This window comes from Hyaena hyaena, unplaced genomic scaffold, assembly GCF_003009895.1.
Source record: "Hyaena hyaena isolate Hyena2069 unplaced genomic scaffold, ASM300989v1 scaffold_987, whole genome shotgun sequence".
Lineage (NCBI taxonomy): Eukaryota > Metazoa > Chordata > Mammalia > Carnivora > Hyaenidae > Hyaena > Hyaena hyaena.
In genome coordinates, this window is record NW_024081617.1 from 198,335 (window position 1) to 221,859 (window position 23,525).

The following is a 23,525-nucleotide window of genomic DNA, read 5'->3' on the forward strand; positions in this document are numbered from 1 at the left end:
ACCTGTTCTTAGCCTGCTTGTCCCTCAGCACTGACCCTCAGCACAGTCCCTCAGTGAGCTGACCCCATTGGACACCCTTACGTGTCCTGAGTGCTCAGGATGAGGCCCCCTGGGAGGACAGGAGCCCCTGGAGCCTGCAGGGGCACCGGGGGGAGGGTGGGCCTGCTCTCAGGCCTGGCTTTTATGTCCACTGCGGGTGGGACAGGAGGCCCAGGCAGTGCTGGTCTGGCCAGAGTGTGGCCACGTGGCCGGCCCCTCCACTCCCACGGTCCAGGAAGCGCACCCCGTGGGACCCAGGCGGGCTCAGGCTCAGCCCGCTGGCCTTGCTGGCGCAGGGGGCCGGTGTCGGGAGGCTGGGGCAGGGGTTGGCGGCGGAAAGCGAGCGCTGTGCTCCGTGTCTCAGCACGCTAGACTGCACCTGAGCCTCTTGGCTCCTGGGCCCTGGGCCTGCTGAGGGTGGAAGTCCACAGAGGCTCCAGGCTTCCTTCAGGGTGTTGACTTGGTTAAGGGAGAAATCAGCCAGCTCTGCACGTAAGAAGTCAGGGTTGCGGATTGCTTGGCCCTTCCCAGGGGCCGTTGTGTGCGGGCGGCGGGGTCTGCCGGGCCCTGAGATCCAGCCGCTCACGGCCCGTCCTGCGCAGCCTGCACTTCCGAACGCTGAGCCGCCGTGTCCCCTCCGCTCATGCTCCCCAGTCCCTGTCCTGCCTCATGGCCGCGTGCTGGGGGCTCTGGTCCTCGGTCCGTGAACTGAAGTCCTAGACAAATATGTCTAATTTGCTGCTTAATGTGTGGGTGGGGCTTTAGATTTTAGTGTCGTTGTTCGTTCCCGTGAGTTCTTGTTTTGCAGAGTTGTTTGCTCATTTGTTTCCTCCCGTGTGCGTGTGCGGGTGCCTGTCACACTTCGGAACCCTTGCTTTCCCGCGGCCATTCCCGAGGACTGTGCTCCGGCTCTACACGTGCCGCGCGGAGGGCGCTCCTGCCTTCCCCCGGGGGGTCGCCTCCCAGTCTGGAAATTGGAGCTGGGGTCAGAGGTCTGCGCACACCTGCCCCTTGGGCAGGAGCCTCTGGGGTGGGCCTCCGCCCCCCACGCCCCTCCCCGCCAGGCCCCGCCGCCCTGCAGCCCCTAGCCGCGCCCGCCCTGATTCCCGCTTGGGTGCCTGCCCCACCAGGCCCTGGGCGCCCACGGAGGCGGGAGGGAGGAGGCTTGCATCGTCCAGCTCCTCCCACTCCCCGGGCGGCCCTGGGCCCGGCCAGAGACAGGTCGCCGTGTGGCGGCCTCGCATCTACCGGGCATGCCGCCCCGAGTCCGGGTGGCGGCATCGCCCCCTCGGCCTCCGGTGTATGCGGGGACAGAGTCCGGCAGAGGGCTGGTTTGGTTAGGGGTCCGAGACGCGTTGTGAGGCTCACCTCCCGGTAGTTGCCCCTCACTGGCGGCCGCAGCGCTGGGCAGACGGGTGAGGCCCCGGGCGGAGCCGGCGGGTGTTCGAGAGCCTGTCCCAGGTCAGCCGCCTCCCCTCCGACCCCCACGTCGTCGGCGCTGTGATCACATGGTGCAGGTGAGGCGCGGCCCCGCTCTGGACACCTGCCCCCGGGATCCCAGGGCGGGAAGAGACCCCGCAGAGCACGGAGCATTAGCAGCCACGGACACGGTCCGCCTGTCGCTGCTTCTGAGGAGCCGTGGTCCCCACAAACCTGCCGGTGCTGGACCCCTGCCCACACGGCTGAGGCCACGGGCTGGCGCTGGCGCTCCCTCAGGCCAGCCCTCGCCCGCGCTTCTGGGGACTTGCCGGCTGCGATCTGGCGCACCTGCTGTTCAGTGTTCACCGGCAGGGCCCACCGCATGGGGTCCGGGCGCCCCTGCAGACTCCAGTGGGAGACTCAGCAGCCTGAGCCGGGGCGTGCTGGGGGTGCTCTGAGTCGCTGCTGGCCTGTCATGGGCCAGGACCCTGCACCTTTGCCCAGCCTGCCCTCACCTGCCCCCCTGCATGGAGAAAGAACCTTACCCCCAGTCAGGGCATCCTGCTCCCATGATGCCTCTTGGATGGCATCCCCAGCAGGCTGTGGATGGACCTGGCACATGCAGCCTCCTCTAAGCCCACCTTGAGTGGCCCCATCCGTCAGCACCTATGGGCCCCCCAGCCCTCAGCTGGTTCTGGCCCGGATGGGCCCAGTGGCACGTGACTGGGTCTGGGTGGACCGGCCTGTGCATGTAGGACCCCAGGACTCTGCCAGGCTGTCCATGGTCTGCCTGGACACCTGTTGGCCAAGGGTACCTTTCTGCTGATTGGGAGGACACCCCAGCCCTGACCTGGGGAGCAGTTGCAGGGGCATCACGTGCCCTAAGGGGAGGACCCTGAGATCAGGAGACCCCTCCAAGGTGGGAGAGGGGAGATGGTGCTCCAGAGATCAGACCAAGAGGTGGTGGCGGGGGTGAAGGGAGGCTGAGGGCCTAGAGCCTGGACTCCATCCCTGGTGTCCAGGAACTACCGGGAGGGGCCGGCGTGTGGGGGAGCAGGAAGCCGTACTTTCCGATCAGCAGAGCCGGTTCTGAGGTTGCATGGAGTGAGCCTGGGAGGGCATCACCCAGCACCCAGCACCGAGCTTCCCACATCCTCGTCTGTGTGCTCATTGCTTGTCTACACGGCATCTGTGACACATGCTGTTGCCATGGGCTTTGTTAGTGTTCCCGCCTGGGGTTTCCGTGCAGAGCGGCTTGTCCCCAGCACCGTGCTGGACAGATCCTCAGGGTTCTCAAAGACATGGATGGAACTTTTAAGCCTGTATATCTATAGGCTTTATTTTCAGAGTGGTTTTAGATGAGAGAAAGGTGGAGCAGAAAGTGCGGAGGGTCCCCGTGTACCCTCACCGCCTGCGGCTTGTTGTGAATGTCTCGCGCTGGTGCGGTACATCTGTTGGATCTGATGGGCCGATCTGGTGCGTTGTCATTAATAACTGAGGTCCATAGTTGACCTTGGGGTTCATTCTTAGTGCTGAGTCTGGGTACCCTATGGGGTTTGAAAATGTGTGAAGACAGGTACTCTGTTGTAATAGAGTAACAGAGTACTTTCACTCCCTAAAAACCCTGCGTGCTCCGCCTCTTCCTCCCGCCCTGACCCTCCCCCCAGCTCGGTGACCACTGATCTTTCCACTGGCTGCGTGGTTTTGTCTTTCCCAGAATGTCCTAGGGTTGGAATTGTACAGTATTAGCTGTTTCAGACTGGCTTTTTTCACTTAGTCATGTGCATTTACGGTTCCTCCGTGCCTGTCCATGATAGCCGCTCCTTTTCAGTGCTAGTAATACCCCCTTGTCTGGAGGGACCACAGCGTATTTGCCCATCACCCACTGAACGACGCCTCGGATGCTTGCAAGCTGTGGCATCACGAGTAAAGCTGCTGCAGGCATCCGTGCGCAGGTTTTGTGTGGACTTAAGTTGTTAACTCTATCGGGTCAATACCTCGGGTTCGCTTGGCGGATCGAATGGTAAGAGCGTGTTCAGGTTGGTGAGATGCACCGCTGCCCGTCCTCGCCAGCGCGGGGGTTCCCTGCTCTGCATCTCGGCTGTCCTAGTAGGTGTGCAGTGGATGGAATCCTGTTCGGATTTGCATTTCCCCGATGACGCAGAATGTGGAGTGTGCTTGTTTGCCGTGTGTGTGTCTTCTCTGGGGAGGTGTCTGCCTATTTTTAAATTGGGTTGTTAGTTTTTAAGAGTTGGGTTTTTAAGAGTTGTATGTTTTGGATACAGTCATTTATCAGATACATGTTTTGCAAAGATTTTCACTTAGTCTGTGGCTAATCTTTTCATTCCTTTATAAGTGTCTTTCACAGAGCAGAAGTTCTAAAAAATGTCACGTCCAGGTTATCAGTTTTTTCATTTGTGGATAGGGTCTTGGTATTTGTACCTAAAAAAGGCGTCACCACACCCACATTTTCTCCTGTGTCATCTAGGAGATTTATAGTTTTGCATTTTACATTTAGATCTAGGAACCATTTTGAGTTAATTTTTGTAAAGCCATTAGATCTATGTCTGAATTCTTTGTGCGTGTGTATGTGTACGTGTGTGCATGAAAGTATGTGTGTGTGTATGTGTACGTGTGTGCGCGCATGTGCATATGTGTATGTGTCTGTGTGCGTGTGTGTATGTGGGGGGGGTTGTTCCAGCACCAGCTGCCTCCATTGCGCCTGCCTTTGCTCCTTTGTCAGAGGTCAGCTGACTGAACTTAATGTGGGTCTATTCCTAGACTCTCCCTTCTTTTCCACTGATCTGTATTTGCTCTTTCCTCAAAACCACACAGCCTTGATTAGCATAGCCCTCTGGTAAGTTGTGAGATTGGGTAGTGTCAGTCCTCCAGCTTTGTTCTTTTCCTATATTGTGTTGGTTGTGCTGGGTTTTTATCTCACCCTATAAATTTCAGAATCAGTTTGTTGATATCCATGAAATCACTTGATTGGGATTTTAACTGAAATCCCAATGAGCCTAGAGATCACGTTGGGAAGAACTGACATCTTGACAGTATTTAGTCTTCCTGTCTATGACATGAAATATCTTTCCATTTATTTAGTTCCTTAATTTCTTTCATCAGAATTTTGTGGTTTTCCTCATGTAGATCTTGCACATATTTTGTTAGATTTATACCTAAGTATTTCATATTTTTGAGTGTCAATCATATGTGTTTTTAATTTCAAATTCCAATGTTCATTGCTGGGGTATGAGAAAAGCAATTTACTTTTGTATATTAACTTTGTATCGTGCAATCTTGCTATGATCGCTTATAGCTCCAGGAGTTCTTTTGTTGATTGCTTGGAATTTTCTGCATTAGACAATCATGTAATCTGCAAGCACAGTTTTATTTCTTCCTTCCCAATATGCATATCTTTTATTTCCTTTCCCCCTCTTATTTCGTTAGCTAGGGCTTCCAGCACAGTGTTGAATAAGAGTGGTGAGAGTGGACACCCTTGTCTTGTTTCCCATCTTAGCAGAAAAACATCTAGTTTCTCATATTAAGTATGATGTTAGCTGTGAGTTTTGTTGAGCATTGTTCTTTATCAAGTAGAGGGAGTTCCCCTCTGTTCCTAGTTTGCTGTGAATTTTAATCATGAAGCAATATTGGATTTTGTCAACTACTTTTTCTTTATCTGTGGATATGATCATATTATTTTTCTTCTCTATCCTGCTTCTGTGGTGGATTGCATGCATTGATTTTTGAGTATTGAACCAGCCTTGCATACCTGGAATAAATCCCTATGGGTCATGGTTGAATTTAATTTGCTAATGTTTTGTCGAAGAGTTTTTTGCATCTATGTTTATGAAATATGTCAGTCTGCAGTTTTACTTTCTTATAATATCTTTGTCTGACTTTGGTATTAAGATAATGCTGTCCTCATAGAATAAGTTAGGAAGTATTTCCTCTACTTCTAATTCCTAGAAGAGATTATAGAAAATTGATGTAATATCTTTCATAAATGTTTGGTAAAATTCATCGGTGAACCCATTGGGCCTGGTATTTTCTGTTTTGGAAAGTTATTGTCAATTCAATTTCTTTGATAGATGTAGTCTAATTTGATTATTTATTTTTCCTTGCGTGAGTTTTGGTAGATTGAATCCTGCAAGGAATAGGTTTTTTCATCTAGGTTATTAAATGCGTGGGCATAGTGTTGTTCATAATATTCCTTTACTGTCCTTTTAATGTTGGAGGGATCTCTGGTCATGGGCCCTCTTTCATTTCTGATATTAGTCAAATAGGTCTTCTCTCTTTTTCTGTTAACTTGGGTAAAGGCATATCAATATATTGATCTTTTCAATCGCCTTTTGCTTTCCTTGATTTTTCTCTTTGCTGTTTTCAATTTTATTGATTTCTGCTCTAATTTTCAATATGTCTTCTTCTTATTTTGGATTTTCTTTTCTTTCTGTGGATTTTCTTTTCTTTTTCTAGTTTCCTCAGGTGTGAGTGATGATTGGATTTAGACATTCTTTTTTTTTTTTTAATGTTTTATTTATTTCTGAGAGAGAGAGAGAGAGAGAGACAGTGTGAGCAAGGGAGGGTCAGAGAGAGAGGGAGATACAGAATCTGAAGCAGGCTCCAGGCTCTGAGCAAGCATTCAGCACAGAGCCCAGTGTGGGGCTCGAACCCATGAGCTGTGAGATCATGACCTGAGCCAAAGTCAGATGCCCAACCGACTGAGCCACCCAGGTGTCCCAGAAATATTTAAAAATTTTTCCTCAAATTTCACCTCTGTGTTATTTAGAAGTATGTTATTCAATCTACCAAGTTTAGAGTTGTCCAGATACTTTCTGTTACTGATTTCTAGTCTAAGTCCATTGTGGTGTGAGTATCCTTTGCACAATTTCTTTTTAATTTGTTCAGGTGTGTTTTATGCTCAGAACATGGTATCTTTTGGTAAATGTTCTGTGTGAGCTTGAGAGGAATGTTTACTCTGCTTCTGTGGGTTAAGTTTTCTATAAATATCAATTAGATCTAGTTGATTGATGGTGTTTTCAGTTTAGCTATGTCCTTACTGATATTTGTTGGCTGAATCTTTTAATGATGAGGGAGGATGTGGAAACTGCCAGTATAGTACATCTAGTTTTCCTTTCTGTTAGTTTTTGCCTCATGTAGTTTGATGCTCTGTTATGAGGTGCATGAAGGATTTTAATGTCTTCTTGGAAAATTAACCCCTTTCTCATTATATAACGCCCCTTTTTATCCCAGTTATTTTTCTTGCTCCAAAGTGTACTCTGTCTGAGAGATTAATGTGGTTACTCTGGTTTTCTTGTGACTAGTACAAACATGGTTTAACTTTCTTCATCCCTTCCCCCCCCCTCAGTTAAAACATTTTTATTTCTTTATTAACAGAGTTTAAAATTTTTTTTAATTCTTTTTTAAGGAATTCTTTTTTAAAAAATTGTTTTTTAAAAAAGATTTTATTTTTAAGTAATTTTTACACCCAACTCGAACTTACAACCTTGTGATCGAGAGTTGCACGCTCTACTGACTGAGCCAGCCAGGTGCACCCAAACTTGTTTGTTTTTTCCCCACAATCACAGAGTTTCCCCTCCCCTCCCCCACACCATGCCTTTACTTTTAGTCTGTCTGTATTTTTATATTTAAAGTAGGTTTCTAATCGACTGTGTATGGTAGGGTCTCACTTTTTCTCAACCTTACAGTCTTTGTCTTTTAATTTGAATGTTTAGACCACTGGTAATTAAGATGATCGCCGATAATGGTGGATTAATATCTATCATGTTTGTTTCTTTTTTCTATTTGTTGTTCTTTGTTTCGGTTTTTGTCTTCTGCTCTTTTTCTGCCTTATCTGGTTTTAATCGAGCATTTTACATGATTTCATTTCTTTTTCCTCATCTACTATATCAATAATACTTCTTTTTTAACTTTTTTATTTTTTAGCAGCTGCCCTTGTGTTTGCAGTATATATAGTTATGGCTAAGTCAGGCCCGCTTATAAATACACTATTATGGCAATATAAACTCCTTCTTTAAAAATTTTTTTATGTTTATTTATTTTTGAGAGAGAGACAGCGTGCGTGGGGGAGGGACAGAAGGAGAGGGAGACACAGCATCCGAAGCAGGCTCCAGGCTCTGATCTGTCAGCACAAAGCCTGATGTGGGCCTCGAACTGATGACCTACGAGATCAGGACCTGAGCTGAAGTCACAGGCTTCACTAACTGAGCCGCCCAGGTGCCCCAGTATAAGCTCCTTCTAACACCATCCCCAGATTCTCCCTCTGTCCCTTGTACAAGAGCTGCCCTCCATATCATGTATCCCTAAGCTATGATCAAGTACATGTGGCTATTTTATTTTGAACAAACCTTATCTATTATAGCAGTAAGAATAAGAAAATAAAATATTTTTCATCTCCTTAATTTATGCCTTGTGCAACACTGTTCCTTTCTTTATGAAGATCCAGATCTGTGACCTATATTCTTTTCTTCTCTCTGAAGATATTTGCTTTAACATTTCTTGCAAGACTGGCCTTCGGGTGACAAATTCCCTCCACTGTTGGTCTGAGAAAGTCTTTATTTCTTTTTTGCCTTTGAAGGGTAATTTTTCAGGATACATATTCTAGGTTGGTATTTGTTTTTTTTCCTGTGAACACTTTAAATGTTTCATTCTACTCTTCCTGTTTGCATGGTTTCTAAGCAGAAGTTTGCTCTAATTCTTACGCTTGCTCTTCTCTAGATAAGGTGTTTCCCCCACTCTGGCTTTTTTTATTTTCAAGATTTTCTCTTTTTGATTTTCTGCAGTTTGAATGTGATACGCCGAGGTGCAGATTTATTTGGCATATATCCGTCTTGGTGTTCTGTGAGCTTCCTGGATCTGCGCGTGGTGTCTAAAACTAACTTTAGCCATTATTACTTGAGATCTATCCTCAGTTCCTCTCTCTTTTGTCTCCTTCTGGCCTTGCCGTCACACATATGTCACTCCTTTTGTCATCATCCCACAGTCCTTAGATTTTTCTGGTCCGTGTTTTTCTTCTTTTCCCTCTTTGCTCTTCAGTTTTGGAAGTTTCTGTTGACCTGTCTTCATGCTCACACATACTTATGTTGGCCTTGGCCAGTCGGTGCCGAGCCCCTTGAAAGCATCTTTCTTCTGCAGTGGTTTTGATTGCTAGCATTTCCTCTTGTTTCCTTCTTTGATTTTCCATCTTTCTGTTTATGCCGTCCATCTGTCCTCACATGCTGTCCACCTTTTCTCTGAAAGCTCTCACGTATTAACCCCGGTCATTGTAGGTTCCTGATCTGGTCATTCTGAGACTTCTACTATACCTGGCTTCTTATGCTTTCTCTCTCTCTTCAAACTGTATTTTTATCTTGTATGCCTTGTAATTTTATCGCAAAAAACTATTTTAAAGACAAGGAAACTGTGCCTCTTATATGCCACCATCTTAGAGGGGCTCACTTGTCACCTCTGTACACGTTTGCCTCTCTGCTGAGTGAGCCGCTGTGTTTCCCCCACATCACAGCATGAATGTGTCCCTATCAGTAAAGCCTTCGGGTGCATGATGGTCCATTAGGCGGGTACTGACCTAACAGCTCCCTGTTGTAGGGTTCCTTGGTCCGTGAGGTTTGGTCTCTGCTGTTCCCTCTGTTGTTCCCAGGAGGCTACTGGGCAGGTTCTCTTGCTACAGCTTGTAGACGGGGTGCTGAGGGAGGCCCAGAGGGGCAGTGCCCAGGCCAGCTCTGCGCCCCCCACCCCCCACCTGCCTCAGCCATCCCGATGCTGACGAGGCCCAGGTTGGAGCCCAGCTTGCAGTGCCCTGTGGCTACACACCAGCCAGGCGGACATCCCGGAGAGGCCCCAGGCCTGGCATCTGCTAGGACACCCCTGTGGTCCCCGGGCTGCTGGACTGCCTCTTGGTCGGGGTGTGCAGACCCTGTGTCGGCCAGGGAGGAGGGCTGCCACCCCAGATGTCACCCCTGAGGCCCGGCCACGGAGGGAAGGCTTAAGGCCACAGAGACTGGTGGGATGTCTCACCACCAGGCTGCGGAGGGAGCCTCAGGTGGGCGGGGGGTAGGGGGGACATGCTGCTCAGATGACTCCCAAGGGGAGGTGGGGTAGAGGCTGCAAGCTGCCGGCCAGCATGGCCATTGGGTTCATGATGTTGGTCCATGGCGGTTTTCAAAACCATCAGCTGTGACGTATGAAAGTCAGAGATTTCGCCTAAAGATGTGCATTTGCAGATTTTCTTGAGAACATGGGGGGTTTGACAGCACTCGGCGCACATCTGTGGGCGCCTAACGGGCCTGTGTTGCCCTCCGGCTGCCACGCCCTCTGCTCTGCTCCTTGCTGGGCTGAGTAGAGGCCACGCCTCCGTCCCCTCCCTGTGGGCTGTGTGCTGTGTCCCCAGGCACAGACAGTCAGAGCCTTTTTGGCAGGTTGTTCTAGGTGACCCCCAGGTCCCCGCTGTGTGGAAACGTGGTTGGTCTCCGGGGGCCTGTGATCGCGGGGGCTTCTGATGCCTCCCTCCTCCCTTGGGCCCCAGAACAGCACCAACATGATTTGTAGAAGGTGTGAACGTGGGCTGGGCGGGCCCACTGTCCACACTTGGCCTCAGTGTCTTCATATCTCATCTGAGAGGCCTAGACAGGATGGAGTTGTGCCGAGTGTCCTTTCACTTTTCATACCGCAGGAGCCTTAGCTTCTCGCCCATTTGAAGCCCCTCTCAGAAAGTTCTGGCCACTCACCACGAGTACAGATCATCATTTGCATTTGACCTGCACGCTATACAGGTTTATTTTTGAGAGTCAGAAGAGTATTTTTTAAAGACTGTGCATATAAAAATTCAGAAAGCTCTGCTTTGATCAAATCAGTTTATTGTGATTATAGCTGTTCTTTACATTTTTTGAAGGAGGACAGTAATATGCACACACAGGAAAAACTTCAACAGTCAAAACCTTGTCTCCAGTGACAAGCCTGTCTCCTCCCTGCTGACCACCAGTCCTCGAGAGACGGCCACTGGGGTCAGGTTTCTGAGTCTTCCCAGAACATTCTGGCCACAGAGGGGCATGTTTATGCATTTCCAACAGTACCTAACAGAAAAATGGGTGTGAACCACATATACTGCAGCTGAACAGTATGTCCTGGAGACTGTTCCGGGCCCGCGGGGGCAGGGCCGGTGAGCCCTGGAGATCGTCCTGGGTCCGTGAGGATAGAGTTGGTGCATCCTGGAGATTGTTCTGGGTCAGCAAGGCATTCCAGATATTTACCTAAGCTTTCCATGGGTGGCTGCCTGGTTGTGGCCACTGTAAATGCCCAGTTCACACCTGTGCCTGTGTCCCTGGGCATTCTAGACAACGGTGTGTGCACTTCCTGTGTCAGCGTCTCCCACCCCAGAGGCCGTGCCCCTGCGTTGCTGCCGAGGACACGTGCGGATGCTTGTCTGCGTGTCATGTCACCACGTCGCCTGCAGCCCCGCAGGCTGTGCGGCCGATGGGTGGAAAGCTGCTCCCATTTGGGTTGCATATCTTACTGCGAGTGTGCTTGCACTTCTTCCCTTGTTTAAAAGCCATTTTTTTAATGTGAAGTATTTACTTAAAGTCATGATTTAAATCACTGGTCAGGCAGACATAGTTTTGGGTTTTCTCCCACACAAAAATACTGGTCTCCCTACCGTTTACCGCAGGAAATGGTGGGAAGACGTGCAGTCCATACCTGGGCCGAGGCTTCCCTGAGGCACATAGGACTCCACAGAAAGCAGTCAGTGGTTTGAGGACTTGGTACTTTCACTCTTGGTGCCGCTGTTCATCGTTTGGAATTATTTGCATCTTCACATCCAGGAGGCTGGTGGCAGGGCACTCTTGGAGGGCCATGGGGAGGTGTCCCACTTGGCTGCATCTCTGTGAAGTGTGAGAAGGGCCAGGTCTCCCTTAGGGCCCAGAGGCAGCCTTGAGGTGGCCTTGGTTAGTTAGAGCCTGTGTGCCCTGCTTACTTCTCTCCACCACACACTCAGCTAAACTAAACCTACAGATGTGGCTTTGTGCTGTGAAATGCTTTCGGAGTAAGATTTTAAGAAGGCCACCCTTAGGAGTGCATTGTTCCAGTTAAGTCCACATGAGTGACCTGAGCCTTGGGGGATGATGGTGGTGGTGATGATGATGGTGGTGATGATGGTGATGATGGTGGTGGTGATGGTGGTGATGATGGTGGTGATGATGGTGGTGGTGATGGTGGTGGTGATGGTGGTGGTGATGGTGGTGGTGATGATGATGATGATGATGATGGTGATGNTGATGATGGTGGTGGTGATGGTGGTGATGATGGTGGTGATGATGGTGGTGGTGATGGTGGTGGTGATGGTGGTGGTGATGATGATGATGATGATGATGGTGGTGATGGTGGTGATGGTGGTGGTGGTGGTGATGATGGTGGTGGTGATGGTGGTGGTAGTGATGGTGGTAATGATAATGGTGATGGTGATGATGGTGGTCATGGTGGTCATGGTGGTCATGGTGGTGGTGGTGATGGTGGTGGTGGTGGTGATGGTGGTGGTGGTGATGATGATGATGATGGTGATGATGATGATGGTGGTGATGGTGGTGATGATGATGATGACAATGGCTGTAACAGGCAGAACTGTCTTTATAGGACCCTCCTGTGTACCAGAGATGGTGCTGGTGTTATACATACAGACTCTCCGGAACTCACCTCTCCCACCAGCAAGGGCCGGGAGAAGAGTTTTTTTGTTTGTTTTAGAGGCTATTTTCATCTCTTCTGAGCACCCCCTTCCTCCCCACAGCCCTGTTACCTCTGGGTATGTAATAGTCACAGCAAAGCCTAGTGACTTCAGACAACAATCACATTGTTTTTTCCTACGAATCTGTATATTGGACTCAGCAGACACAATGCACCCGGATCTGCGGCTCTGTGGCCAGGTCCCCACGAGGGCCAGGTGGAAGCTACGGTGTGTGTGACTCTCGGGGCTCCCCAGTGCACGCTGCAGGCGGGGGTGCAAGTGTCCCATCGCCCTGTGCACGTGTGCCCCCAGCTGGCCCAGCCAGGTCCGCTGCTCCCTCGTTCCTCTTTGTGACTTGTCCTCTGGAAGCCCGGCCGCATCGGGGGTCTGGTCCTGGCTGCACCCCAGCCCCCAGCAGTGTGCCTCCTCTGCTCCTCCTGCACAGTGGGTCCTTGGCCGAGAGGGAGCGGTGGAGGCTCCTGGGCCTGGGGTGCCCATCTCGCCCACTCCCACCTCTTCCCAGTGGTCCCGGCAAGCTCAGGCCTCTCTGGGCCTAGGTTCCTCCTGGCACCAGGTGCTGAGGCTCCCCGGGTGCAACCAGCTCGCTGGGAGGTTGCTGCCCAGCGGCATCCTGAGCGGGCCTGCTCATTGTGTGTGGCCTGGGGGCTGTCGCATCCCTTCTCAGCCTGCTCGATCCCGTCACAGGGAGACGGTCACATGGCACCTGGGTCAGTGGCTGAGTGCTCAGGGATTTAGCTGCTGTTGGCACAGTTAGGGTCTCAAGGACTGAGTTTGACACGGGGCGAATGACCATCTGGAAGCTGAGTGATGACCGAGTTGTGTCCCCATGGCCACTCCATGTGGAAGTTGTCAATGACCAGTTTCTGGGCTTCTCCGGAGACCGGCAGGCAGCGACGTGTGGAGCAGGGCAGTCCTGAAAGGGCGGGTTGACATGGGGGGAGGTTGCCATGAGGGAGAGGGCAGAGCAGGGAGGGAGGTCACCGCGGCCGGTGATTGGCATGGAGGACACGCGCGCCGTGCTGTCTGGCGCTCCCTGGCGGCTCAGACCTGCATGCTGGTGGGGGGGGGTGTCTGCCAGCCTGCCCCTCCCCCCAGCAGCCCCCCTGGGGGATGCTCCGCATCCCGTAGCTGGCCTGAGGTGGGTGGCCCAGCCTCCTGCGGGGCGGACAGCTCAGGAGGCCTTGTCCAGGGGCAGCAGGACCTGGGAAGGAGGAGCTGAGCTCGGGAGGGGCGCTGGGACGCCACGCCCACCTTCAGAATACAGTCGGTCCCTGCTGCTCTCATTTTCGGAGAGTGTGAAGAGAAAACAAGCGTGCCGTCACCCGGCGTGAGCAGGGGCCCTCCTGGGTGTGGCTGCGCCACCGCTATGGTTTTAGTATAGTTGTAGTGTCCGCAGCTGTTAAATGTCTACACTCAAACACGTGCATGGCCCGAGTCTGAGCGGCTGTGTAACATTTCTGCCATGAGAGCAGCGTGGCCGTGTGGCCGACCTCCCGGTGGCGGGTGTGCTGCTCCGGATTTCTGCTATTTTAAGTAATCACGACGACCCACTTTGTGTGTCAGTCTCGTATGCATTTCTGCTTTTTGCCTTAGAACAGGTGTGTAGCTGTGGCGTCCTGGCCTGAAGAGTGGAAACCGTTGGAAAGCTCGTGGCAGTAGCTCAGGAGGCGCCCTCCCGTGTGGGTCCCGCCACAGCAGGGGCGCCGGGGGCCTGCAGCCCTGCCCGTCGTGGTAGCTCCACGCTGCCCCCGCCGAGCCCCCGGGAGCCTCGTGAGGCCGGGCTGTGCCCACCCCTCCCGGCTGCAATCGAAAGGGGCCGCTTCCTTTTCTTCCTGAACCTCCTCCCGTAACTGAAACAATAGACGTCAGGACAGGGCTACAGAAGCTGTGGCTTCTGTTAAGTCAACACTCCTGACGGCAGTGATAGGAAAAGCCACGCTGCAGTTTAGTCGTGGCCCCAGGACACAACTACACACCCTGGCAGTGCTCCGGGGGCAGCTCTGTGTGCCGGGTCCTGACCCTCGGGCTCCACGAAGTCCTGCCGGCCTGAGGGGGGGGCATGGGACGACCTTGGAAAAGGCCGCTTCCCCCTGGACCGCTTGCTGCCACGAGGGCCTCACAGCCGGAGCAGCTCCGAGGGGCACGTGGGGGAGGAGCCCGGAGCCCAGGCCTCCCCGGGGAGGACGGCTGCTGTACGGAGTGTCTGCCATCCCCCGTCCCCGGGGCCTCTTCCTGGCCTTCTTCTTGCTGTTTGTCCCCCCCCCCCCCACCTGCAGTCCTTCTGCTTACGGGGCTCTCGGCACCACATCGGCTTGAACCTGCTTGGGGCCGACTGTGCCAGACGCAGGGTCACCAGCCTCCAGCCTCACGGGTCAGGTGCCTTGGAAATGTGCCCTGTCTTCCGCCCTCCGCAGGCGTCGCCGCTGGCTTCTTAGCCAGTGGTCAAAGGAGCTCTGACGGGAGCACAGGCACACATGCGTGTACATACTCCCACGTGCATGTACATGCTCACACGTGCATGTACACGCTTGGGCATGTACACACTCACACGTGCATGTACACGCTCACACGTGCATGTACACACTCACTCATGTGCATGTACACACTCACAAAGGCATGTACACGCTGGGGCATGCAGCACACACCCACACCCACATATGCATGTACACACGCCCATGTACACACACCACACCCATGCATGTATACAGACATGAACACACATGTATGTACCCAGGTGTGCTCATACCCACACACATGTACACACACCAAACATGCACACAGGCATGTGCACACCCACGCATGCACACACTGATATGCACGTACATGCCAGGCACACATGCATGCATTCACATACACACATACACAGAGCAGCACACACATGCACACCCACCCACACATGTACACACAAAGTCACACACACATAGGGATAGCTCTGTTTGAGTTCTCCACCAGGAAGAACTGTGCACACCTGTGCTCAAATGTGTGTTTTCTGCGTCAGGCCGCAGTGGATTCTTTCCCCCTCCTCCTCCCTCCCCCCCCGCCCCGGCACCACAGGTGCTCTCACTCGGTTTGCAGCTCCCAGCCTCACAGACCTTCCAGGGCCACAGTCTCTGCAGGGCCAGTGTCCCATGGGAACTGCCTTGCACAGATGCCACGTGAGCGCCATGTGGGGACGGGACCCAGCGGGCTGGCTCTCAGCTTAGCCGCACCCCTGTCCTGGATCCTTCCCTGGACCACAGCTGGAGCGTGGGGAGGCTCTGGTGCTGCTTCCGGTGACCACCTTCAGCTGGAGAGCCGGAGTCAGGTGTCTCCTGCCCCTCCTTGGCACACCAGGCCCTCCCGAGCCTCTGTCCATGGAGCCCAGTGTGCGCACCCACACGGGCGGGGGCGGGCGAGGTCTCAGGCGCCTGGCTGCAGACACGGCAGGACACGCGAGTGGTGGGCAGGCTGAGCCCCCACATCCATCCAGAGAAGTCCTTGGGCTCCCAGCTCTTGTCCTGACCCAATAGCCATCTCCACAGGGAGGTGACCTCCGAATCAGGGGGCCCTGTGGGGCGGTGGGGGGGGCTACAGAGGGCGTGGCGTGGAGCCCACCCCCAGGCGTGTGCATGTTTGGGATTTTCTTCCCACCCACCTCTCTGACCACCCACCTCCCTGACCACCACCTGGGCAGAGCCAGTGCAGGTTAATGAGACCCGGTTGCTTCCATTTTGTCTTTAAAACGAGGACTGCCCACGCTAAGGGCCACGGACGTCCCGGTACTCGGGCGTCTCCCTGCCCGCAGCCGAGCGCTGCTGGCACACACCGGGGGCGGGGGCCGCGCGGGCCTCCCTCGGACTCCGCGTCCTTGCTGCTGGCTTCAGGGCAGGGAAGATGTTTGTAACTTTTCCACAGCTGTTGTTCTCTTAGGTTCTGGGGTGATTTCCCCAGGAATTGCTCAGGAGGCACTGGGGAAGCCCTCACGTGGGGTTAGTAAAGTAAGCGAGCTGTTTCAGGATTGTCCTCCCACCGCCGTGGTCGTGTGCTCACTGCTGGGAAGTTCTCACTGACTGCGGTCCTGGGACCCCGAGACACCGGAATTAGGGGTGTCCTCGCACACGGCACAGCCGGGGCAGGGGATTGGGACCTGGTTTCCGAGTCCGGTGGCCCTTGTCAGGATCACAGGCCCAGGCGTCAGGGCCCGGGTGGCGGCACGTGTCGGTCATGGGGAGCTTGGCATCGCCTGTGGCCCCAGCACCTGCTCTGGGGCAGGCCCTGGGTGGCCCTCCCAGGTGAGGGGCAGCCCCGGGGTGTCCTGGGCGGAACCAGGGGTCCGTGCCCCCACCCTCACTCTCCCTTTCGGCCTGGCCTCCCTGTGCAGGGCGGCAGATGGCCAGCTGATCCGGGCTCAGGCTGACCAGCTCCGCCGAGGGGCGGTGTGGTAAAGAGGGGCTCCCAGGGCTGGGAAGGGGTGTTGGTGTGCACACGTCGTGACCCCCGGGCCTCATGCCAGGGCCCTTCCGGGGATGGGGCTCCCAGACATGTGAGGAGGTGGGAGGCGGGAACGGGTGGGAGATGGGCCATCACTCGCTGGGGCTCTGGTGGGGCAGGGTGGGCTGTGGAGACAGACCAGCGATGACCTGGCTGTTTGCTGTCCCCACGGTGCCCCCAGCCCGCAGTGTTCCCAGATCAGAGTGTCTGGTCCGGTGAGTCTGCCCGGTGGCTGACGCGGTAATGTGATCTAGCTCCCCCTTTCCTGGTGGTTAGTGGGCGGGGGGTGTGTTCTTCCACTGGGGAAATGCCCTTCCCGCATGGCTCCTGGAGGGCAGCCGGGGACGCTGCCCTATTTGTGGCCGCTGTTTTCCGTGGCTGGCACTTCACAGCTTGCCGTGGGCTTGGAGCCCCGCCTCGGCGCGGCATCGTCCTCTCCGATTTGCTTTGTGTTTGTTTAGAAGTGAGAGCAGACAAATGCGCCCTCACAGCCTGCTTCCGAGGGCTTGTCCTTTACACCCGCCTCTTTAGGCCGCTTGGACCTCAGCTCGGTGTATGTTCCGAAGTGAAGAGTGGACTTCCTACTTCCAAAATCCTTTGCCAGGGCCTTTGTGGGCTCCGCTCTGCTCCTGGGACGGTGGCACGTGGCAGCTGTGGCAGGCAGCGTCTAGGGGCCCCGGAGCTGTGGTGGCTACAGAGGATCTTGTGTGCAGAGCGCTCCCCCCGGGCCAGGGGGCAGGGGCCACAGCGAGGGGGCCCCTGGGGTGGGGCAGCCGCCTTACCGGGAGCGCCGGGCTCCTCGTGATGGGGTGGGTGAAGGTCACCTCCGCCGCCGCAGGGTTGTTGAGGGATCGCTCGCGGACGGCCCTTGGTGCTGCCCGGTGCAGAGGGAAGGCTTCGCCAGCCTTAGCGATGGCAGGGTGACGCTGGTGACCAGTGCCTCGGGCACAGGCAGGTCCTTCGTCGTTTTGATTGACGTAAAGTTCACTTAACACGAAACTTAACCATTTTAAAGTGAACACTTTGGTGGCATTAAGTAGCTTCCCAGTGTTGTGCAGACATTGCCTCCGCTCCCAAAACATCTGACCCCAGTAGGAGACCCCGTGCCCACTGAGCAGTCACCGGCCCTTCCTCTCCCCCAGTCGCTGGCGCCGCCGGCCGGTCCTCTACCTCCTCCGGACTCTGCACACAGATGGAGCCGCCCCACACGCGGCCTTCAGCGTCTGGCTCCTTTCACTCAGCTTGAGTTTCTGGGGTTCACCCAAGCTGTAGCAGCTGCCAGCCCCCCTTCCGCCGTGTGGACGGGCCACGTGTGGTATCCAGTCATCCCTGACGGACGCTTGGGTGGCTTCCGTCCTTCGGTTGCTGGGACCCGTGCTGCTGTGAACGCTGGTGTTGGAGTCCCTGCTCCGGGGTCTTTGGGGCACAGGCCCAGGAGTGGGATTGCTGGGGCCTCTCGTAATCCCACGTGTAACTGTCTGGGGGCCGTCAGACCATTTCTTTAGGTGCCGTGCTGTCTTTACATTCCAGCCAGTGACCTAAGAGGCTTCTCATTTTTCCACATCCCCACCAGCACTTGCTGTTTGCCCGGTGTCTTATTCTTGTGAAAATTGCAGCCCTTCTCATGGGTGTGGGTGGCATCTCATGGTCTTGATGTGCATTCCGCTGGCGTCAGAGGACTAAGAATGATGAGCGGCTTTCAGGAGCCTGTCGGCCGTTCGCACCTCATCTTTGGAGATATGCCTGTTCAAGCCCTTGGCGCGCTTAAAAGTTGGTTTGTGGGTCTTTTGGTTGCTGAGCTGTAAAGCTCTTTGCGCCTTCTGGACACTAGACTCTCGTCAGATACGTACTTTGCAAATACTTCTTGCCATTCTGTATGTTGCCTTTTCACTTTCTTTGTAGCGTCCTTTAATGCTTGGAAGTTTTACATTTTGATGATATCCAGTTTATTTTTTCTTTTCTTACTTGTGTTTTTGGTGTCCTCTTGGGAATCCATGACCAAATCCACGGTCATGAAGGGGGACGATGACCTCTTCTTAGACCTGTGTGGTGTGAGGCCTTCTCTGGGTTGTTGATCCATGTTTAATTTTTTATATGGTGTGAGGTAGGGATTCAACTTCATTCTTTTGATACCCAGTTGTCCAGCACTGTGGGGCTTCCCCCGGGACAGCAGCCCCCCATGGGGTCAGGAGGGGCCCGACCCAGAGCCCCGGACTGCCCCTGGTGAGGTGGTGGGAGCAGCCCACTCCTGAGACCCCCTGGCCTCTCTGGGCTTATGCAGGCAGGCCTGCTGGACAGCCCGGTCCCTCTGCGTGTCCTGCTCATGTGTAGCAAGGACATCCTTGCCCCTCCCTCCTCCCCCCTCCTCCTCCCCCGTCCTTTCCCTGTGGGCCACAGGCCTCGCACACAGTCCACTCCCTCTGGGCTCTTGCCACCGCGGGACCCTCCTGAGAGGTGGGCAGGAGCTGCCCGGTGGCCACATCTGTGTCTCCTCCATTGCAGCTGCGTGGGAGTGGAAGAGGAGGAGGCCCCGGACATCGACATATACCACTGCCCGAACTGCGAGAAAACCCACGGGAAGTCTACCCGTAAGTAGGGGCCATGCTGCTCAACTCCGACTCGCCCCGAGCTGGCTTGCTGGGCGAGCACCTGGGTACTTGCTGGTGCCCTGCCCACTGCCTCTCCCGACCGGCTCCTGCCCATGGGTGCCACTGAGGCCACTTGGCTTGTGCTTTCAGAGGGGCCAGGCCCATCTGAGGTGGGGACGCCACGCAGGGTCTGGGAGTGCCTGTGTTGGGGACCTGCTGCCCCTTCTCCAGCGCCCCTTGCAGGGAGAGTCCCTTTCTCAGATCGCCTACTGGTCCCGTGAGGGGTGTGGCACATCCTGTGGGGGCTCCTTAGGGAGCAGGCTCACCCACGGTGGCTCCATGTGGGGCTCATGTCCTGCTAGGAGGTGAGTTCTGAGGCTGAGCCCGCATAGGGGGTGTGCCCTGGTCTGCAGGTGTCTTGGGAGGGGCCTGGCCTGGGGACAAGACAGATGGTGTGGGGGTGTGAATGTGGGCTCTGGTTTCTGGCCCAGGTTGGGGGCATGGGTGCTCACAGGAGGTACAGGCTGGACGCTGACCCTGGCTGGGTGGCCCAATGACAGCCTTGTCATCCTGAGCCCTGGGGTGACTGGGGGAGGAGGGTGGGGTCAGCCTTATCATCCTCAACCCTGGAGTGGCTGGGGGGGGCACATCTGGCCCCAGGCACCAGGAGTCCTTTCACCCCCTTCACAGGGAGCCCCCTTCCTGGTGTCCAGTCACAGGCAGAGGCTGGTCCCCCACCTCCTGTGGGGTGATTGCTGTGGATCCAAGGGAGGTCAAGGGAGGGTGCCAGCACCCTGTTCTATGGGCTGAGCCTGCCCAGACAGTCTTGGGAGCTGTGCCCCGGTTACATGGGGAGCTGGGTGAGGCAGGTGGGGTCACCTCTGGCCTGCACACCATGGTGGCCAGGTAGCCATGGGGCTGCATCGGCTGGGTTGTCATGCTAGCTCCCAGCACGTGCTCATCACACGGGAAAGCACCAATGCGCGAGAGCAGCAGGAAGATGCCTGGGTCCCTGACTTATCCGTGTCCCCTGGGCGCTGGCGCTCACAGTCAGTCTGCTGTGATTACCTGGAGATCATTCCGCTCACTGCTGACTATCACCCCGTGGGTTAACTGGCATCTCCAACACCTCATGAGCCACAGGGAAGGCTCAGGGCCTGTGGGGATGCACAGGGTGGGGACTGGTGGTCACACCATGTGGCCCCGGGGCAGGGCAGGGACAGAGCAGGACTGGAGCTAGGAGACCCCATCTGCCCCACAGCAGAGCTGAGGGCCTGCGGGAGGGCGGGGCAGGGCCCTGTGGTCTGGGGGCTCTGGCGGGAACCCGGGCTCTGGCTGGGCCGTAGTGGGGTGCCGAGGTGCACGTCCGTGCGTGTTGAATGACTTCAGCATGCCGTGTGTCCTGGAAGCACCCTCCCCACTCTCGGGGGCACGTGTGCCTGCTGCCTAAGCCCCTGTCCCTGAGCTGCGGACACCCGGCTCCCCTGTACTGATGCTGAACGCCAAGCGCGGGCGGCCCTTCCTGGCACCTCTAGCCAGCTACGCCCAGGGCACGTGGGCACTGTAGCCCCCCCGGCTGTGCGTGTGCACAGTGTGTGCAGAAATGCTCGCATGTGTGTCCTCGTGTGTGGGTGTGTGCACGAACGTGGGCACACGTGTGTGTATCCATGTGTGCGTGAGGTTATGCACGTGTGTTTGCATGTGTGTGTTCGCCTGTGCACGTGTGCTCTGTAAGTCCTGTTGCTACTGGAGCCCATGTGCCCACGAGGGACAGAGGTGCGGGGGCCAGCCCTTCCCACCGCTGCGCCTCTCCCTGTCAGTCTGCCCGCGAGGTGCGTCTGTGCCCAGATGAGCCCGTCACTGTTGACGTGCTGGTCTGTTGGCCGCATCTGCTGCAGCCAGGCCCTCCGTGGTGAGGGCCCTCACTGTCCCCATGTCCCCAGGGGACCCTGAAGGCTGTGGGTGTGCTGGGGGCCCTGGGTGGGTTTGCAGTGGGCACTGACATGAGGGTGGGGGCTCACAGGTTTACCCGATTCGCACAGACTTGGGGCCTGGCGAGGAGTCCCCGCCTACAGGAGGGCTCCCAGGAGGGTGGCGCTCGGCCCTTCCGTGCTCCCCTGGCGCTCGTGCCCTCCTCCCCGTGGCCGTGTGGCTGTGCCGCCCTGGGGGGTGGGCACCTGGTGCCCCCACACCCCAGGCTTCTGCTGGGCAGATGTCCCGGAGCCTTGTCAGAGGGGGGTGGGGCGCCGCGATGAGAGGGCACTGGCCCCTGGGCCCCGGGGAGGGAAGGAGCCTGCCGGCCAGGGCTGCGCAAGGAGCCCCAGAGCTCGCGCTGCCTCCCTCGTGGTTCTGCGTGTGGCTGTTGTCCCGGCCACGCGCTCCGGCCACGCGCTCCGGCCACGCGCTCCAGCTGCAGCGTCGGGAGGGCCAGTCCCTCCTCCAGGTGCTCCTCGATGCCCGGTCCTGAGTTGGGGCAGTTAGGTTCCAGCAAGGCCACTGGCCCCCGGTCAGCACCTGCCTCCCAGGCCCGGGTCCTGGCAGGCCTGTGGGGGCGCTGCTGCTTCCCCCACTGCCTGTTACACCCGCACCCCTGTCCCCCGGCCGCACCTGCCCTCCAAGCCTCGGTTTCCCCACCCGGCTCCCTGGGGCCAGGGCCCTCCTGCCAGGCATCGTCATCCTCGCGCTTCTGCACACCTTCCGGAGGGAGACCTTGGGAGGTGGGGAGCGGGACAGGTGCGGTGCCAGCTTGGGAGGACCTTGAGGGGCCCCGTGGGACCCCCTCCGAAGCTGCCCCCCAGACGGCATGGGGCCTCTGTGTCCCCGCTGGTCTCCCCACCTGCTGTGTCACCCATGGCTGCCAGCGTGCGGGCTGGGCTTCCCTCCCACCCCTTCTCAGTCCCCGGAGGCGCCAGACCCCTCGTAAGTGGTCAGGAGCCAGGCTCGCCTCCCACCAGGGGCAGCCCGGAGCACTTGCAAACCGCTGGGAAGAACAGGCCTGAGCCAGGGTAACCCGAGGCGCCAGTGCAGCGCCCAGGAGACCAGCCATTCACAGCCCACCCGTGTGCCCACTAAGCTGGGCTGTGCCAGGCATAGTCGGTGAGTGGGGAGAGCCTGAGGGTTCAGAGCGGGTTGGAGCCCGTGAACAAATGCTTTCAGCCCAAGCAGCCTTGCCAAGAGCAGGGGCTGTGCACGCTCAGTGTGCCCCACAGAGCTCCTGGGGCGGGCAGGGGCACCCACACCGCTCCCCTCCCGCAGCTCATGAGGGTCCCAGACCTCGCTATTAAATTTGTAGCACAGAGACACCCAGTAGCCAGCCCCAGGTCACACAGCTACAGGCTGGTGGGCCAAGAAAGATTTGGGCAGGTGACGCAGCCCTTCGATCTCTCGCCTGTGCCTGGGGCCGCCACCAGAACCCCTGGGTCGAGTCCCCCCCGGCTCGAGTCCCTCCCCCCGGCTCGAGTCCCCCCTCGGCAGGATCTTGCCAGGTTTCCATAACATCCGCTCACACCCTGGCCGTGGCAAACCAGGCGTGACGGAAATGTCACATCATTGTTGGAGGTAGGCTCAAGGGTCATTGGTGGCAGCCCCATCCTTGTCTGTGAGGGAAGGGCATCCTGAGGGTCTGCTGGCAGCCCCTCACAGCCCGTCTCATGTCTGTCATGGCGCCAACCTGTTTCACAGCCCACCCACGGGTCTCCGCGCCAGTGTTGTCCTCACTCACCAAGTCGGCAGGGGCTGCCCTGAGCGGGGGTGGGGGCCCCACAGAAATTGCTTCCCACGCCTCCGGGGGCTTACAATTCAGTAGGGTTGTGTGATGCGTGTGTACGTGTCTGTGCATGTTCTGTGTGCACTGTGTGGGTGTGCACACACATTTGTGCATATGCATGTGTGTGCAAATGTACCACTGTTCAGTAGGTGTGTGAGTGCATCTACATGTGTGCACATGCATGTTCTGTGTACAATGTGGGTGTGCATTGTGCACGCATGCATGTGTGAATGCGCCACAGTGCGGTGTGTGAGTGCATGTGTACATATGTGTGCATGTGCATGTTCTATGTGCACTATGTGGGTGTGCCTGTGGGTAAACAGGCATTTGTGTGTGCATATTGCATGTGTGTGCAAATGTGCCATAGTCCAGTAAGTGTGTGAGCGCACATGTCCATGTGCCATAGTCCAGTAGGTGTGTGCGCGCACATGTGCATCCTGTGTGCACTGCATGGGCGTGCGCACACGTGCATATGCACGTGTGTGCACATGTG

At 55.9% G+C, this 23,525-nt stretch overlaps 1 protein-coding gene across 2 annotated transcripts in view; it reads left to right on the forward strand.

The window, feature by feature from the left end:
* PHF2 (PHD finger protein 2) overlaps positions 1-23,525 on the forward strand; it is a 74,316-nt gene that overhangs the window by 16,113 nt on the left and 34,678 nt on the right. Inside the window, exon 2 of one of the 2 annotated variants that reach the window (XM_039221437.1) lies at positions 19,181-19,266. In XM_039221437.1, the coding sequence (XP_039077368.1) occupies positions 19,181-19,266 (86 nt within the window). Of the gene's footprint in view, positions 1-19,180; positions 19,267-23,525 lie in introns of those variants that run through there. The other variant, XM_039221438.1, reaches the window with a different exon arrangement.